The sequence below is a fragment of the Eleutherodactylus coqui genome, chromosome 5, assembly GCF_035609145.1.
Source record: "Eleutherodactylus coqui strain aEleCoq1 chromosome 5, aEleCoq1.hap1, whole genome shotgun sequence".
In the NCBI taxonomy this organism is placed as follows: domain Eukaryota; kingdom Metazoa; phylum Chordata; class Amphibia; order Anura; family Eleutherodactylidae; genus Eleutherodactylus; species Eleutherodactylus coqui.
In genome coordinates, this window is record NC_089841.1 from 211,159,454 (window position 1) to 211,176,043 (window position 16,590).

Sequence of the window (16,590 nt, forward strand, 5' to 3'; positions counted from 1 at the left end):
GGCACAAAAAGTACAGAAGAATACCCCGACACGCACACACACACAAAAGAAATCACGCTTATAGCGCAAATACGCAAAAAAAAAAGAACTTGGCAATGGCACATAAGCCTGTGTGAAGGAGCCCTAAGGTGTCTTTCAGATGACTGTATGTGCTAAAAAAAACCAAAATCGCATCACTGAAGAATAGCCGCAATCAAGTCCCGATCTTTATTAGCATATTATCAGCCAATTACTCGGGTGGCTGCTGTATGTCGGCAAAGAAATACGCTGCAGCGCGGAAATCCCTTGATCGGCAGAAATCCTCAGAATGACTGCTAATGCTTAAATAGAGCCAGCTGTCTTCTTTTCCCAGTGTTGTACACAGCTTAACTCCCTCCCCTTCCTTTTGTTTCAGCTCCTATAGGAGTCTATGGGAGCTTCCAGCGTATCTCAACCAAAGATAGGGCAAGACCTATCTTTGGACACAGAGTATAAAATCGGCGACCAAAAATAGTCACGATGTTCTATTTTTCCTGGCGCAATTTTTTTTTATGCGTCCAAAGGTGGTTCAGCTGAATGAATACATCGGTATCCAATGCTTTACATGGTTGGGATTTTTGCCTGCTTTTTGGCCACAGTTATATACCTGCGCATATACCGTCATGTGAATAAGGCCTAAGTGGGTGACTACACTTCCCGCAGATTGTGAATTGCATTTAAATGTGTGTCGTTAAGAGGTTTAACCTAGCATAAGAATACAGATCCAGAGTCCGTGGAAAGCTGCCCGACAACCCTATGGCCCCTCATGGTAATTACAACTATTAGTGGTTGTCACCCAGCACTGATAACTCAAGTAGGGAATAAAGTTAACTTTAGATCCGGTTACACATGAACATAACTCATGACTTCTACATTACTATATTTTTACGGCACGGCAGTTTATAGGATTATAAATCTGAGGATATTGTGCTTGGAGATTGATGGCAGCTTTCTCAATGTCATCCTTGATGTGGCTTTAGGGAATAGGAAATTATCAGGGAGCAACATATGATAAATGACTGGCTATTGGATGATTGATCAAAATGCACCTGGTATTGCAGCATATTCTAGATAATTTCATTAGCAGGGATTATTTGCTCACTTTAATTTGACTTTCATTTATATTTTGGAAAGTAAGTTAATAAAGAATGATGAAGACCGCATTGTAAGAGGTCTACATGCTGTAGATGGCTCGAGCAAGAATCACTCAGCAGCAACCTCAAGAATAAAGCGATGACTTCCGAGAGAACCGTATCATACAAAGAGTTGGGCATTTTGTTGCAATGGGATTTCCATGTCCGAATTTAGGACCTATAGGACTATTTCAATTTGCATTGGGTTCAATTGAGTCTTGATGGGTCTGGCACACCTTTGTCCAGTAGGCAACACCAATGTGTCACTGGTAAATGAAGCCAAGGGAACTAGTGTCAATGTAGCCTTAGCCATGACTTTTCTGTATTGTATGTGGGCTATGCGCAGCAAACAGAAAGGAACGTTTGTAATTGCCAGCCACAGTAAGCCTTCTAATACCTTCTAAGGGCTTAAACAGTTGGGCGCATGCGCTAATATGTTCGCCACTATGGAGAATATTAGTGCTTGAACCATTTTTTTTTTGGACTATTCAAACTTCACGCCACTGCACACGAGTTTGAAAAAAAAAGGGTAAAAAAGGTCCTGTCCTATCTTTTCATAGGAAAACTATGTGCGAGAAAGGTAGGGCAAGTCCTTTCACTTAATATTAACCCTTTCCAATCCACTGTCTGACCTGTGAAGACATTATGATTTAAGGCTGTACAGCTCCCATGTTGGAAGACGTCCGTTGGGGTTCTCTTACTGTATATGGCCAGCCTCTCTGCTGTCGGAGCCTATCCAACGTGTCACCTCAAGCAGTACTGGCTTTAGCCAGCAGATAGCGCCATTGTATAACAGCAGAAAAAGAGTAAGCCCCCTATACAAATTGGATTGGAAAGGGTTAACGAGCAAGAATCCCGATATTGAGAACGAAACCATTGAAATCAATGTTTCGTTTCATCCTGTTATGCGGCTGTGATTTTCACAGCCGCATAATGGACTATAAAACACGCCCATCTGTTTAAGTCCTAAAGGCGGCTGTACCCGCAATTGCGCACGCTTCAGTGCAACACACTTGCGCATTGAATGGGGTAGCTTTGCACGCATATCAGTGCATAGTACATTTTGCGAACACAGGGTCTATTCACATGCGTGAGCAAAACACCCCCACCCTGATTTAAAAGGCTATTTAGCCTAAAGCGCTCCAAATGTGTTCTGCTTTTCACGGAATTGCGCATTTTCACACCGCCCATAGACCTCTATGGGGGCATTTGCAGTGCAATATGCAGAAAGATAGAGCAGGTCCTATCAATGGGTTCTATTCTATGCACATTGACTATATATATTTTGTACGCCCACAAAAATGCGCCCCGTCATCTGAAGAAGCCCTAAGTTACCAACCTTCTATTAACATACACGAAATGTCAAAAGGAAGACAAGGAGGTTTCATGGAAATAGTGGTCTAAAAACTTAGAATTAGTTTAACACAAAAAATATGAAAATGGTCATTTCCAACTCTGAACATACTTTCATTCAAGTAGAAGCCGTCTGGACAGTTGGTGATGCAACTGTTGGTCTCCTCGTTCAAGTAGTAGCCCGGTTTGCAGGCGGTGCACTGGTCACTGCGACTTCCGACACACATTTCACAGTTTGGGAAACATTTCTTACATCTCTTCTTCTCAGCGAAGTAGTGGCCTGGGGGACATTCCGATACACAAATCCTGTAAGCAAACAGAAATGCTTAAAGGGCACCATTATACATGCCATGTATTAGAGGCTTTAAACATGACACGTAAATGTCCGTGATTTGGAAGTTTGCTAATCTCCAGGCAAATATCACTGGTGACCAGAAACTAAAGTATACAGCGAGAGCAGCACTTGTTCCACGCTTTCACTGGCTGGATAAAACATCCTTTTAGAGCAGCTAGAACACAATTCTACACTTTGGTTAATGTGTTACAGCAAATCCTAGCATTTATGTGTTCAGCCTTGTTTGAAAGACCAAGAATTGCACCTTTTCACACTAACAATTTCTACTGCATTGATTGCTAAGGAACCGTAACCTCACCTGCTTTTATTTATAATTTGGGGCACACGGTCATTGTCAATTCTATTTTTCCTATTTTCAAAGACTTTTCTGATAAACAACATATTTTTCTGTTAGATGCAGCTATAGAAGTGAACTTAGATGGCCTCTCTCCTTTTCTCCTCCTTCTATAGAAATACTATGCATTAAATAGCATAAAACTCCAAGCAAGGCAGATAGCAGAGAACTTTAGATTAACTAAAGAATTGTCTTAGTTAAAACTAACACATTGACAAACTTTCCCTAATCCCCCGATCCCTCCTAAAGTAACCCCCCAACTCCCACCGCACACAGTTAGGGCTGACATTTTCTTTCTTGCACTGCGAGAGCACGGGAAAACTCTCGCCTCGCAGCGCAAGAAAGACGTCGGAATAGAACCGGCATATCGCTAGTGCTTTCAATGGCGCCAGCGGCAGCAGCGCTAGCCCCATTGAAAACATAGGGAGAATGCCGCGGACTTCTGCCACAGCTGCTGGAAGAGCTTAACAGCAGTGCAGGGGAGCCAGCCGGAGGACGCATCTGAGCGGCGGCGAGGTGAGTAATTAAAAAACTAATTTTTTACCACTTATTGATGATTATCGGGGAAGGGCTTATATTTCAAGCCCTTCCCCGATAATCATACTGCGGGCTTGCCAGAAAGCAGTGCTTTCAATGGGATCGGCATGCCGCGGACTTCTGCCACAGCTGTGACAGCTGCGGCAGAGGATTCCTTCATCCCCACGGTCCCCGCATGAGATGAAGGAAACTCCTGTCACAGCTGTGGCAGAAGTCCCCGGCATTCTCCATCTCTTTTCAATGGGGCTAGCGCTGCTGCCGCTGGCCCCATTGAAAAGACTGGTGATATCCCGGCGTGATGCCGTTTTCTTTCTCGCACTGCGATGCGAGACTTTTCCTTTACTCTTGCAGCGCAGTGGAGAAAAAAACGCCAGTGGGTGGGAGCCCTTAAACTAGAAATGTAGTACAGCGAAAGGATAACCTAGGAAGACAAATCTAAGAGTACATGGTAGAAAAGGGTGATGAAAATAAAGGAGCAATATGTAATTCAGTAAACGATGGACGATCAGCTGATCGCTCTGTGTGAATAGCAGCTGTTAAATACTGAATGACCACTATGTTAAGGCAATGGAGAGGGGCGGGGGAGCGCGGGGAAAGAAATCTCCTGCAGCCTCCCCGCTGTGAGCCAGCGATACTAGCTACCGTGCAGCAGCACGAGAGCTAGTATGTGCAGGGATGAGTGTTGGATATTGTTGGTCTGACATTCGTCCCGTCTAAATGGGCCTTTACACTTTTTTTGAGAGAACAGCAGGTTGCATTGATTTGTACGGAGTGTAGCAACAGAGAATTGAAATGTCAGGAATTACCTTGTATTGTTCTTGGCCTTATAATAAAAGTGTAGACAGTCAGTGCAGTGATGGGGTCCAGGTCCGTCACAGCCAACATCACTGCATTCAGCATCACAAGGGCCTAGTGTTAGGATGAAATTCAAGTAGTTATTTATGTGGGTGTTATACAAAACGTAGAGCCTTGTGTGGCGCAGAGTGTTACAGCAGCAGTAATGTAGTCCTAAGCTCTCGCTCACGACTTAAAGGTTGCGGGTTCAATTAGCCAGCTCAAGGTCTTGGTAAAGTCCCCTCACCGAATCATGACTGACTCCTTGGACATTTTCTAGGCAGACTGTTTTTGTCGGGTGGTTTGCTATTGCCTTCCCCAGTCATCTTTTTACCCCCTAGTACTCATTTTACTGACCCTGGAAGGATGAAAAGCTGAGTCAACCTTGAACCATACGGGGATTGAACTTGCAACCTTCAGGCGCTTAGAACTGCTTTTCAGCTGCCCTAACACGGGGCTCATAACTTACAGGTCTATAATGCTCAAAAGGAATTCTTGGCTACTCATATAATGAAGAAAAATTTGACATCTATAAAATATTCCTGTTTTCAGGGTAGTATTAATATGCAGGGAAATAAATTAATAGCAATGTTCTTATATATTGTTATTCAACGGCCAGTCCAGTGAAAACACATTTTTCCATCCCTGTCCCCTCAGTTGATTGTCTGTAACACTTTGGAGGTCTTCTCTGTGTATTTTAGCTACTTTCTTGCAGTGCAGCCCCCTGTCTGATACTTATCAGGGACCATATTGATGGTGAAAATTTTGCTTTCCCTTTTACATCAATCCCCTAATACATCAGCACAGCATTAGCTAGAGGCTATACCATTTCTTCCTGCTGAGTGGACAGTTTAACTATCAATACCTTCCAAATTCACAAAAATAAGCTACAGACTACAAGTATACAATTAGGAAGATGAGCTGTGATCTCCTTTATTTTAACTGTGTGAGAGGAGCTGTGTGATCATCATTACTGTCATAAGAGTGTTTGCGTCACCATCTCAGCAGTTTATGTGGTCCACCCCATGTAATAATATCACATAGACTCAGAAACTGACTAGAAACTGAACACATAACCCCAAGTAAACCTGAGCTGGTCAGAATAAGGTCAGATGACAACTTGAGGAGAAAGAGGCCAGGAGTTTAAAGGAATAACTAATGAAGGTAATACTTGGTCGCTTATATATACTGGGGGCTAGCTACATCATGAATGAGAAAAAACAAATTACCACAGTAGCCCTTTAATGAAATCGCTGCCAATACAAAAGAAGCAGGACAACCATAGAAATGTTAAATACCTCATCAATTTCATATCTGCACTCAGTATGTAGATCACATTCAAAGGGCTACTGTTGACTTCTAATGGGAGCCATGGACAATCAAGAGAGAACGCACGGAAATAAAAATAAATTAACCATTAAGGGCTTATTTAGACGACCGTATGTCGGCTCGGTTTTCACGCCGAGCCGATATACGGTGTCCTTGTCTGCAGGGGGGGGGGGAGATGGAAGAGCCAGGAGCATAAAATGAGCTCCGCCCCTGCCCACCCCTCACATTGCAAATAGTGGCGAGGGGCGGGAGCTCAGTTTCTGCTCCTGGCTCTTCCATCCTCCCCCCCTCTGCAGACAAGGACACCGTATATCGGCTTGGCGTGAAAACCGAGCCGATATACGGTCATCTGAAATAGCCCTACGACTGATGTGCCAATCATTACTATGCCTCACCTGTGTAGTCATCAATATTGTATTCCTCCGAAGGCTCCTCAACAGGGCTGGAGCGAACTCTCTCCACTTTAGGAACATCATTTCTTGGGGAATATGGCTGAATAGAAGTACCATATAATACTAGGGACCATTCCTTCAATTTTCCTTGGAGATACAAGAGACAGCACAAGGAATCAGATGGATACATACTAGATATTCTATGTTTGCATCTTGCTAATAAATACAATTGTAACTGTACAGGAAAAGAAAAGTGGACAACCAGTCCCAGAACCAATGGGACCAGCTTCACTTTTTACATAGCGCACACAGTATATAAGAAACTAAACACACAATGAGTCGCAACATCACAGAAATCTTCAGTACAGTTCTATATATGACCAAGCAAATAACCTAAGCCTTGAGTGCTGCCGCAATATATCTGATTCGGGAAACCTATATTTTGGTTGTAAAAATAAATAACTGAGATAAGAGTTTGCTCTAGCAGAAATACTTACTAAAATGAAAAGCCTAAAGTATCTTGGGAAAATCCTAGACAAGAATGAAATGAAAGTTATGTCTTACTTGATCACTAGATGTTCACAAAATGAAGATAAAGTGCTCCTTTCAACATCCTCCAAAGTGCTTCATGTTTTTTCAGCCTGACTTCTAGTTTTTACAATATTCTATACAATCCAACTCCAATGGAATCCAATTCTAATTCTAATCCTAGTCTAATCCAAGCTCATTTAAAACACTTGAAATATTGAAATTTTTGTTTAACATTAGAGATGAGCGAACGTACTCGGTAAGGGCGATTTCGCAATCGAGCACCGCGATTTTCGAGTACTTTACTACTCGGGTGAAAAGTACTCGGGTGCGCTGTGGGGTGGGGAGTTTGCAGAGGGGAGTGGGGGGTAGCAGCGGGGAACAGGGGGGAGCCCTCTCTCTCTCCCTCTCCCCCCCCCCCACTCCCCGCTGCAACCTCCCGCCCCACAGCGCCCCCGAGTACTTTTCACCCGAGTAGTGAAGTACTCGAAAATCGCGGTGCTCGATTGCGAAATCGCCCTTACCGAGTACGTTCGCTCATCTCTATTTAACATACAACCAATGAATTGGAGACCTTCTCGTGGAAAGAAAGGAAGGACTGGGCATCGGCACTGTTGGCACTTTTGTCACAACGGAGAGAGAACAGAGACTCGTGATCAGAAGTGTGAATGATAAATCCCTACGGATATGTCTTTGTTGAAGAAATGCTGGCAAAAAAATACACAAAAGGCCCTATAGTGTATAAGGCTAATGTTTTTAATGGCTTCATTCTCTTTGGACATACCAGTGCTGGCAGTTACAACCCTAAAGCCAACAGCTTCCCTATTTTAAAGGTGTTCTCCGTTTTGGGCAATCTCTCCTTGACCCCTTGACAATAGGAGATCACAAAACATTGTCCTGCTGGGACATTCAAGTGTAACTTGTGGGGTAACTTGTGTTCAATTTGCCTACATGACCACCACAAGGGAAATTAAGTATTGGTGCCCATTGTATCAATGTGTTATCTATGTAAGGTAGGACAGGAGAAGTCTTCCAGAGAGAGAAATGCTAGTTGTAACTGGTCTACATGGCCAAGGGATGAGTGTCCTAAACAGAGGACTCATCTTTTAGCCAAAAACTCCTTTAAATGCCTTAATGGCACCATGTTTTGCAGCTGTTTTTGCTTTGCCCGGCCTTGTGATATTGATATTCTGTGCATTCCAATCACCACCCACACCAATGTACATAATTGTCTTGAAGAGTGAATACTCAGTAGCATAGTGGGAAATGTAGTACTGTCTACTTATTCGATGTGGAATGGGATATGAAAGGCTTCAATCAAACGTCACCACAAAGTATTGGCTAATATTGGCAACTATTGGCAACATTACATTGGGCTTTACAGATGCTTTCACCTTATCAACGAGAGCACATTGTGGCTTAAATAAAGAAGTACATCATGGTCTCTAATGTCATCTGGGGACATCCACTTGGATAAACCAGATTTGGGGAAAACAACTTCTTTGTTGCTGTATATTTCTCTTTTTCACATTTACAGAATTAGCAGAACGTTGATGATAGACGTCTAGAACTCGACAGTAATGAGGAACGAGAGCGCTTCATGGAGAGGGTCTTGGAGGTCACCACCGGCACAATTTCTTACAGGATAAGCCTGAAACCAACTTTCTAGGACTTGGAGCAAGTGGATTAATTAAAAATGAAATTAAAATGTCAGAGTGAATAATTTGCAAGCAAAGAAACTCTAGCTCAAGAATGAGTTTACAAGCCAACGGTATTAGATTAATAAGGATCGACACTACCTTTAATCTAATCTATGAAAAAAAGATTTGGCCTAAAGAAAAGAGCTCTCCAAATGGAGGTGAAATGTTCTCTCTAGAGTCAAATGTGAAGTTCTAATGTCATTAAAAGTGTACTAGCAAGATAATAAATGTTGCCTTCAATTGACTTTAAGAGATTAATTTAACTCTTTCCAACTTCGTTCCCAATACAAGTTCTACCGGTCAACTCATAATGATGCGTTATGCGTAAGTCTGAATGGAAGTTTCATGATATTCAGTCATAATGAAGTGAATATTTTATGCCAATTGGTTTCCAATCGGGTTAAAAATACAATAACTCCACATAAATGAACTAAGAGCTAATAAAAAATTGCATTACTTAAGAAGGACCTTCCATGTCTTCTTTATCCCAGCACAGGTTTTTTCCTTTTATCCTCCGCTTTCTGTTCTATTGCACATAGTAGCAATAGTTTCAGAGCCCAATACTTGTAACTTGTCATGTGGGCAGTCTCCACCACCCAATGCCAATGGCTGGGATAATACTTGACTGATAGTGGAAGGTGGAGGCTGCACACGTGGCAGGAATGGCCATTATTACATGGGGGAGATAGAACAGAAAAAAGTGCTGGAAGCAGAGAAGAGTCTACTGTAAACATATGTAGCCAGCTACACTGGTGAGAGGACATGACCGTCCTCTTAAGTGAACCATCCTTATAGCAGTGGTCTCCAACTTTGGACTCGGGGGCCAACTGTGCACCCACCATCTGTGTGAATTAACACAGAAACCCTCAGTCAGGACAATATGTCCATGCTAAGACTTTCACATTGACAATATTACACATTTCCAAGTCCCAAATTTGAAATGTCTGGAACAAATCTGTCCTATGTGAATATATCCTGCATTTGTTAGCAGCAGCGAAATTATTGGGTACCTCAAATTCCATAATGGTGCTATTGCATGAGCATTAGCTGCCACTGTCATTTCCTGCAGTTTACCCGTAATTGCCAGGCTTCATCTGGACTTGCTGTTGTTTCAGCTTGCAAGTCCAGGTACAGCCTGACAATTAGGGGTAGCGACCATGTAATAACACCCTAGGGCCGCCTGCAGATGGGCGGGTCGGATCCGGCTGCGAGGATTCTCGCCGCAGGACCTGACCTGAGCGCCTGCAGAGAGCGGCGCGTACTTACCCGCGGTTCCGGCTATTTGCTTGCCAGGCAGCCGGCGCATGCGCAGAACGGAGCCGGCGGACGGGCTGTGACGTTTCTGTGCGGGGCTCTGCGAGCCCCCCAGAGAAATAGAGCATGCCACGGTTTGTTTTCCGCGCAAGATTTCGCGCGGCCAAACCACGGCTGTCTGCATAGGATTGTTAACACAATTCTATGCAGGCTTCTAGCGGCGGAAAAAACGCAGCAGAATTTCCGCCCGTCTGCAGGCAGCCTTAGGCTGAGTTTCCACTGTATGGTGACTGCAGCAGCCAATGGTTGCCCAATTTTGCTGGCAATGCTGCCCTTTGACCAGTAAAATCTTCTGTCGGTTGACCACCGCGGGTTAGGTTTGGCAACATGTGGTTACCGCAGCACTGAAACCCAGTCTTAAGCCTTGCAGGGTTACTGGATTGCTTTTAGGCTTCTTTCAGAGATATTCTTATTTTGCGCCAAAAAAATACATGCAGTTTTTGGATGATGCCTGAACTTTTACTGACTTTCTTCGTCACTGACTGCTAAACTCCCTCCCTCTTCTCTCCTCCGCTCTCCTCCCCTCTGGCTGTTTGCAATGGGAAGGGGCGGGATGGGAACCCTTTGCTGGCTGTGGATAAGGGCCAGGTTCCTAGCTCTGTTCCATCCCTCCCACTCTCATTGCAAACAGCCGGATGGAAGAAGAGAGGAGGTGAGCCGGTAAGGTGGAGGGAAGGGGAGGCAACGGCCTTGCGGCCTCGACGCATATGCGCTGGGGCCCGTGCCGTCTGAATGAGCGCACAAATGTTAGATTTGTGCGCCCGTTCACATGTTTTTACGGCACCGGCGGGCGCACGTAAAAACGCCTACGGCCATGTGAAAGAGGCCTGAGACCTATTGATTTTAATGGGTTCATTTAGAAGACCCCTCTAGATTCCGGGGGTAATTGAGACCCGAAACAGACACAAAGAGACAAACACACAAAAAACCTATGGGAATTACAGCAATTGGCTTAGATACAACAATTCATACCGACCTCATTGGTTTTAGAGGTAGGTAATACTGTGAGGGCGTAAAATGAATTAGTGAAAGCGGTGGCCGTTTCCTGTGAAAGGGGGCCAGAAAGGTGGTCACTAAATAATTAGCTTGTGGTTATTATCCACTGGTGGAAACGTGCGCGTTATGTTAGAGGGCCTCGTTCACACCAGGATATATTGCCACTCCACAGTATTAAGTAAGGGGTGCTGATACTCAGCAATCCATTACACACAAAAAAATATTATTGTATTCATGTCCAATTGTGACAACAATGCCCTGTGTCCATATGTCACAATTGCTACAATTGCTATTCCGATAGGGGCAACGGTCCGTCAAGACCCAAAAATGTGATATAATCCCAACCTATGTTGGGTCTGACAGCGATCTAAATGTTTTAATAAAAAGCTGGACTAAAGTGGTATTGACAATTCCTTATGCCAATTATATCAGAAGGAGTCAACAACGTTTATAGTATAAATAGTACACGACAGACACACACTTGATTCATGTGTGTGTCAAACGCTGTAGTCTAATAACGACTAAAGCCACATAGTCTTTTGGGCACGGACAGGTTGCCAGATACACCACATAGGATGATCGACAATTTATAAAGTCGCGGATAGAAAAAAGCAAGATGGTGGGCTTTTTTTGGTGCCACGGTTGCAAGGCTTGCCCGGTAATGGAAAAAACAAAAACTTTTCAAAGCGCAAGTACTGGGCAGATTTTTTCTATCCGCGACTTTATAAATTGTCGATCATCCTATGTGGTGTATCTGGCAACCTGTCCGTGCCCAAAAGACTATGTGGGAAAGACTATCCAACAGTTGCGTTGTTATCTGTGATGCACCCCCACTACTCAGGTGCTTTAATCCCTCTTCTTTCTTGTTTCAAAAATATACTGAACCGTTCTTGTCCCTGTCTACTATCATCACACTAGGAGATAGCTACGTCATTTGACTTAGTAAATTGGACAATTTTCTATTCAATCATATGGTACCCTAAATCTATAGATCTTTCCCAAGGGGCTGATTTATCGTAATTCCATGATCTACCTATAAAGCACGTTCATGCTGGTCCAGCATTTTCTTATAACCATATGTTCAACAATAACACTTATGGGCAGACATTTTTTGAGGTAGCCATGTGTTAAAAAAGGTTTTAATGCCTTCCAATAAGGTTGTTTCTAACTGTAATTTGACAACAATAAATAAACAATGTATGCAGAGTGTCTTCGATAATTTCTACGCAATCTATATCCCACTGCAGTGCTTTATTATACCAAATAATATCTATATAGTAGGTCCCACAACACTTCATGCTGGGGATCCAAATAATGTGTTGAGCTGCATCATAATGCATATTGTTTTGTTTGTCCTTAGTAGTTAACAAACGGTGGCTGTCAGTTTTTTCTGTGACCTGTTAGCCACGCCTTCTCATACCTTACCTCTGTCAATAATGAATGAACAATGTGTTGTACTGGAACGCCTCTGTATTGAGGAATTCCCTAAGTGACAGTCATGTCACACGGAGGGGGCGGAGCTTGCGCTCAACGGCATCACGTCAGACGCTGCAGCTCTGCTGGTAGGCCGATCGGTAGCTGAGCAACGAGCAGCGTTGGTAGCGATGCACATAGGGGGCGGAGCTAGCGCCGCAGCGTCATCACTCCACACGCTGTGGCCTCACCCCTAAGCCGTTCGGCTGCCTAGCAACGCACACGGCATGTGGCGACGCGTCAAGCGGCCTGACGTGTATATATATATATTTTTACGAATCAACTAGGTGTTGCTTAGCAACAAACCATGCGTCCTCCTCCCCATAATGGACATGTCATTCTGGACCTCCCATGAGTCTCTTGCCCAATTGGAAACACAGGGTATCTCCCTCCCACTAGGAGGAGCTAGCCCTATAAGAACAGACCAGTTTCAGACAGTTACCAGGTCTGTCAAACTGAAGTGCTGTCTCACAGGGGCTAGTTGTGTAGTTTAGCCAGCGGTCACTACCTTGGACCGCACTGTAGTTTAGCTGTGGTTGGGTATTTACTAACACAATTCTAAACTGACTCTTTTTGGCTCTTTATTGTGTCTGGAAGTCAATCATCAGACTCCTATACAATTAACCAGCCGACACTTTGAAAAAAGTTTGTTATATAATCATCCAATAACGCACTCATTCAATATAAGTGTCGCAGGCCAGAATTTGTTCAGCTATATCAACTCAGTTTAGCGGCTATTACCCGGACGGCATTATAATGTGCTTGCCCGTGTGTCCATCAATACTACACTAAACTAGTCCTTGCAGCAGCGTCTTAAGTGTATTGAGCATCAGCTGTCAGGCATCAGCATACAAAATCAGATCTGTGCAGTTTGATGCTCACTACACAGATTGATCAACAACAACAAATCTAGTATAATCTAATAAATTGTCTCAATTTCGTCCTGATGAAGCAGCGGTAAATTTATTTTACCCGTGCTGCAGAAACGCGTCGACGATTACGGACGACTTCTGTTGGCTTTAGTCGTTATTAGACTACAGCGTTTGACACACACATGAATCAAGTGTATGTCTGTCGTGTACTATTTATACTATAAACGTTGTTGACTCCTTCTGATATAATTGGCATAAGGAATTGTCAATACCACTTTAGTCCAGCTTTTTATTAAAACATTTAGATCGCTGTCAGACCCAACATAGGTTGGGATTATATCACATTTTTGGGTCTTGACGGACCGTTGCCCCTATCGGAATAGCAATTGTAGCAATTGTGACATATGGACACAGGGCATTGTTGTCACAATTGGATATGAATATAATAATATTTTTTTGTGTAATGGATTGCTGAGTATCAGCACCCCTTACTTAATACTGTGGAGTGGCAATATATCCTGGTGTGAACGAGGCCCTCTAACATAACGCGCACGTTTCCACCAGTGGATAATAACCACAAGCTAATTATTTAGTGACCACCTTTCTGGCCCCCTTTCACAGGAAACGGCCACCGCTTTCACTAATTCATTTTACGCCCTCACAGTATTACCTACCTCTAAAACCAATGAGGTTGGTATGAATTGATGTATCTAAGCCAATTGCTTAAATTCCCATAGGTTTTTTGTGTGTTTGTCTCTTTGTGTCTGTTTCGGGTCTCAATTACCCCCGGAATCTAGAGGGGTTTTTTATCCTTTAAATTAATAAAGATTATATTTTATTTTCGGGCCTTTTTCAGTGAGAAATAGTCTAACAGCTTACAAGAGCCTTGGTTGTCGCAGTGAATTGGGTTCATTTAGAAGAGTGTTTTTTCCAGTGCATTTCAGTTGTGCAAAAAGAAAATCATAGCGTGCTCTATTTTCCTGTACATTTGCGCAATAGAAGTCCCCGTAGAAGTCAATGGGGCTGCATAAATGCATGCAAAAGTTCGCTACTAAATGCGTGAAACACTGAAAATAACATATCTGGAACTAATTAGAATAATTAGCCATTTCAAATCGTGCATAGTTTTTGGGCGCGTGGAAAATCATGTCTTTTGCGTGAAAAAACATGCCAAGGTGCACGCAAAAAAAGCATAATTCGCTTCGCAAAAACGCTGCACTCATGTGCATGCAAGTATGCATACGCCCGTGAGACACTACCCTTAAGGGTACTTCATTTTGTAGCAGCAACTAGAAGACTATGCAGAATGCTCTGTTTTTGTAATGTACTATCTATATAGTGAAGCTACTAACATAAGGCACATTCATTAAGGGCTTCTTCAAAAAAACGTATTCGCACGTGTTTTTGCACACGTAAAATATACAAAATCAATTAGCAGAGAACAGAACCCATTAATGTCAATAGGTTCGTTGTCATTAACGTGCACGCAAAAAAATAATACCTGCTCTATCTGCCTGCGTATTACGCCACAAAGGCCCCCATAGAAGTCTATGGGAGGTGCACAAATGTGTGTCCAAATCAACCTCATTCACATCGTATTTGCGCGTACGGTCGTCTGAATAAACCCTAAAATGCAGCTCGCTATGTAGCATTTTTATGATACAAGGTCCATTACACCGACGAACCTGTCTATAACGAACATTTGGGAATCCGTGTTCCATTTAACAGAGGTGTATCTGATCAGGATGCGATCAGACGGCAGGATGCAGAGATTGCCAAATAAATACTGCAGCTTATTAAGAAAATAGTTACTTTCTTACCACCCAACTTCAACAGGGTAAAGGTTATCCAAATGGTACATATAGAAGCACAACTCTCTCCACTGGAAGCACACAGGGTTGTAAAAACATTTGATTTCAGATCCCATCTGCCCCAGCTGAATTAAAGGTTGTGTATGTAGCAATAAAGTATGCCCGATATCTGTCCTGTGCATTACTCTATGCGCCGGTGGCTCCCGGGTTGTTATACTACAGGTCAGAATTTATTAGCGCAATATCTGCAAACTTTCTGCTGCCAAACTGTATATTTTAACACAACAGCCCATTTATAGGCTTAGATGAGTGTGGCTGTTACAGAATACAGTATATGCTTCACATGGACAGAGCAAGGAACTGCTCGTACCATAACGAGAATTATCTATTAACCTCCTGCTTCTATCATACACGCTAATTACACTAGTTACATTTAGGAGGTCTATAACAATGTTTGACCAATGCAAGCAGAGGCAACAATTGTGACAATCTCACAAGGTGAAAATGGCCATTCGTTATGAGACATGTTGGCATACAGGTCATGGATCTTCAGTAGCAGGTCACATATATGGATAATGATTTCCATTAAAGCATAGGGTAAAGTCACATATGAGAGATTTGTTGCAGAAACTTCTGTGACGGTTGGAGTGTGGGTCTACAGATATCCAAGGACGTCTTGCCAAAACTCAATCAGGTGATCGGAACTGGTTCTGAGTTGCAGAGATTTCTATCGCAAAACTGTGACATGCGAATTTTATCTGAAATGGTTAGTTTTACATTCAATGACGACGGGGCGCTGCCTCTGATTGGCTACAGCGCTCAGCCAATCAGAGGCAGCACTTTCTGGAGGCGGGGATTTTTCAATCCCTGACCTCCAGAACACAGAGGACGATTGTCAGGGCCGGAGAGAAGAGTCGGTGAGTTAATCTTTTAATTTTTTTATATTTTTTACAGTTAGCCATGATTTTCAGGAAAGGGCTTATATTTCCCAGAAAATCATTGCCACAGTGGTAGCCTTCATTCCATTGCTTTCAATGGGTCTGCAGCAGCGCCACCCCATTGAAAGCAATGGAATAGCATTGTAGACCTCTGCTACAGCTGTGACAGGGCATTCCTACATCCCTGCGGTCCCCGCAGGGATAAAGGAATACCCTGCCATAGCTGTCACAGCTGTGTCAGGGGAGCGCAATGTACTCTCTATGTTTTCAATGGGGCTAGCGCTGCTGACGCTGGCCCCATGGAAAACAATGGACGACCGGACGGCAACTTAGCATCCTCTATAGCTAAAGCGCACCACGGGCAAGCCGCACTCTCATATGGGGTAACGTCAGCAGCTGCCAATAAAAACGTGGTGACTGCCAGCCAAATTAGAGGTTGAAACGTTGCCTGTTTTTAACATGGAGCAATAGAGATTTACTACTTTATTTAAACACCTCTGATGCTGCCACTTTTTGCTATTGTGTGGACGTTGGAGGGGATTGGAGGTCCATCAGAGGCGTAACTTGAACTAGGCCCCAATGCAAAACCTGTAACAGGGCCCCCAACTATAATGCTTTATTCATAGTACTGGGCTCCCTATATGGAGAAGATAGGCCTTATGGGCCCCCTAAG

General features: G+C 43.4%; 1 protein-coding gene across 3 annotated transcripts in view; it reads right to left on the bottom strand.

Annotated features, from left to right (window-relative positions):
- The window catches only part of PCSK5 (proprotein convertase subtilisin/kexin type 5), a 436,962-nt gene that overhangs the window by 172,426 nt on the left and 247,946 nt on the right, over window positions 1-16,590 (bottom strand). For all 3 annotated transcript variants that reach the window (XM_066604156.1, XM_066604155.1, XM_066604154.1), the window contains exons 14-16: window positions 6,289-6,432; window positions 4,537-4,639; window positions 2,617-2,810 (exon numbers count right to left, since the gene is read on the bottom strand). In XM_066604156.1, the coding sequence (XP_066460253.1) occupies window positions 2,617-2,810; window positions 4,537-4,639; window positions 6,289-6,432 (441 nt within the window). The remainder of the gene's footprint in view (window positions 1-2,616; window positions 2,811-4,536; window positions 4,640-6,288; window positions 6,433-16,590) is intronic.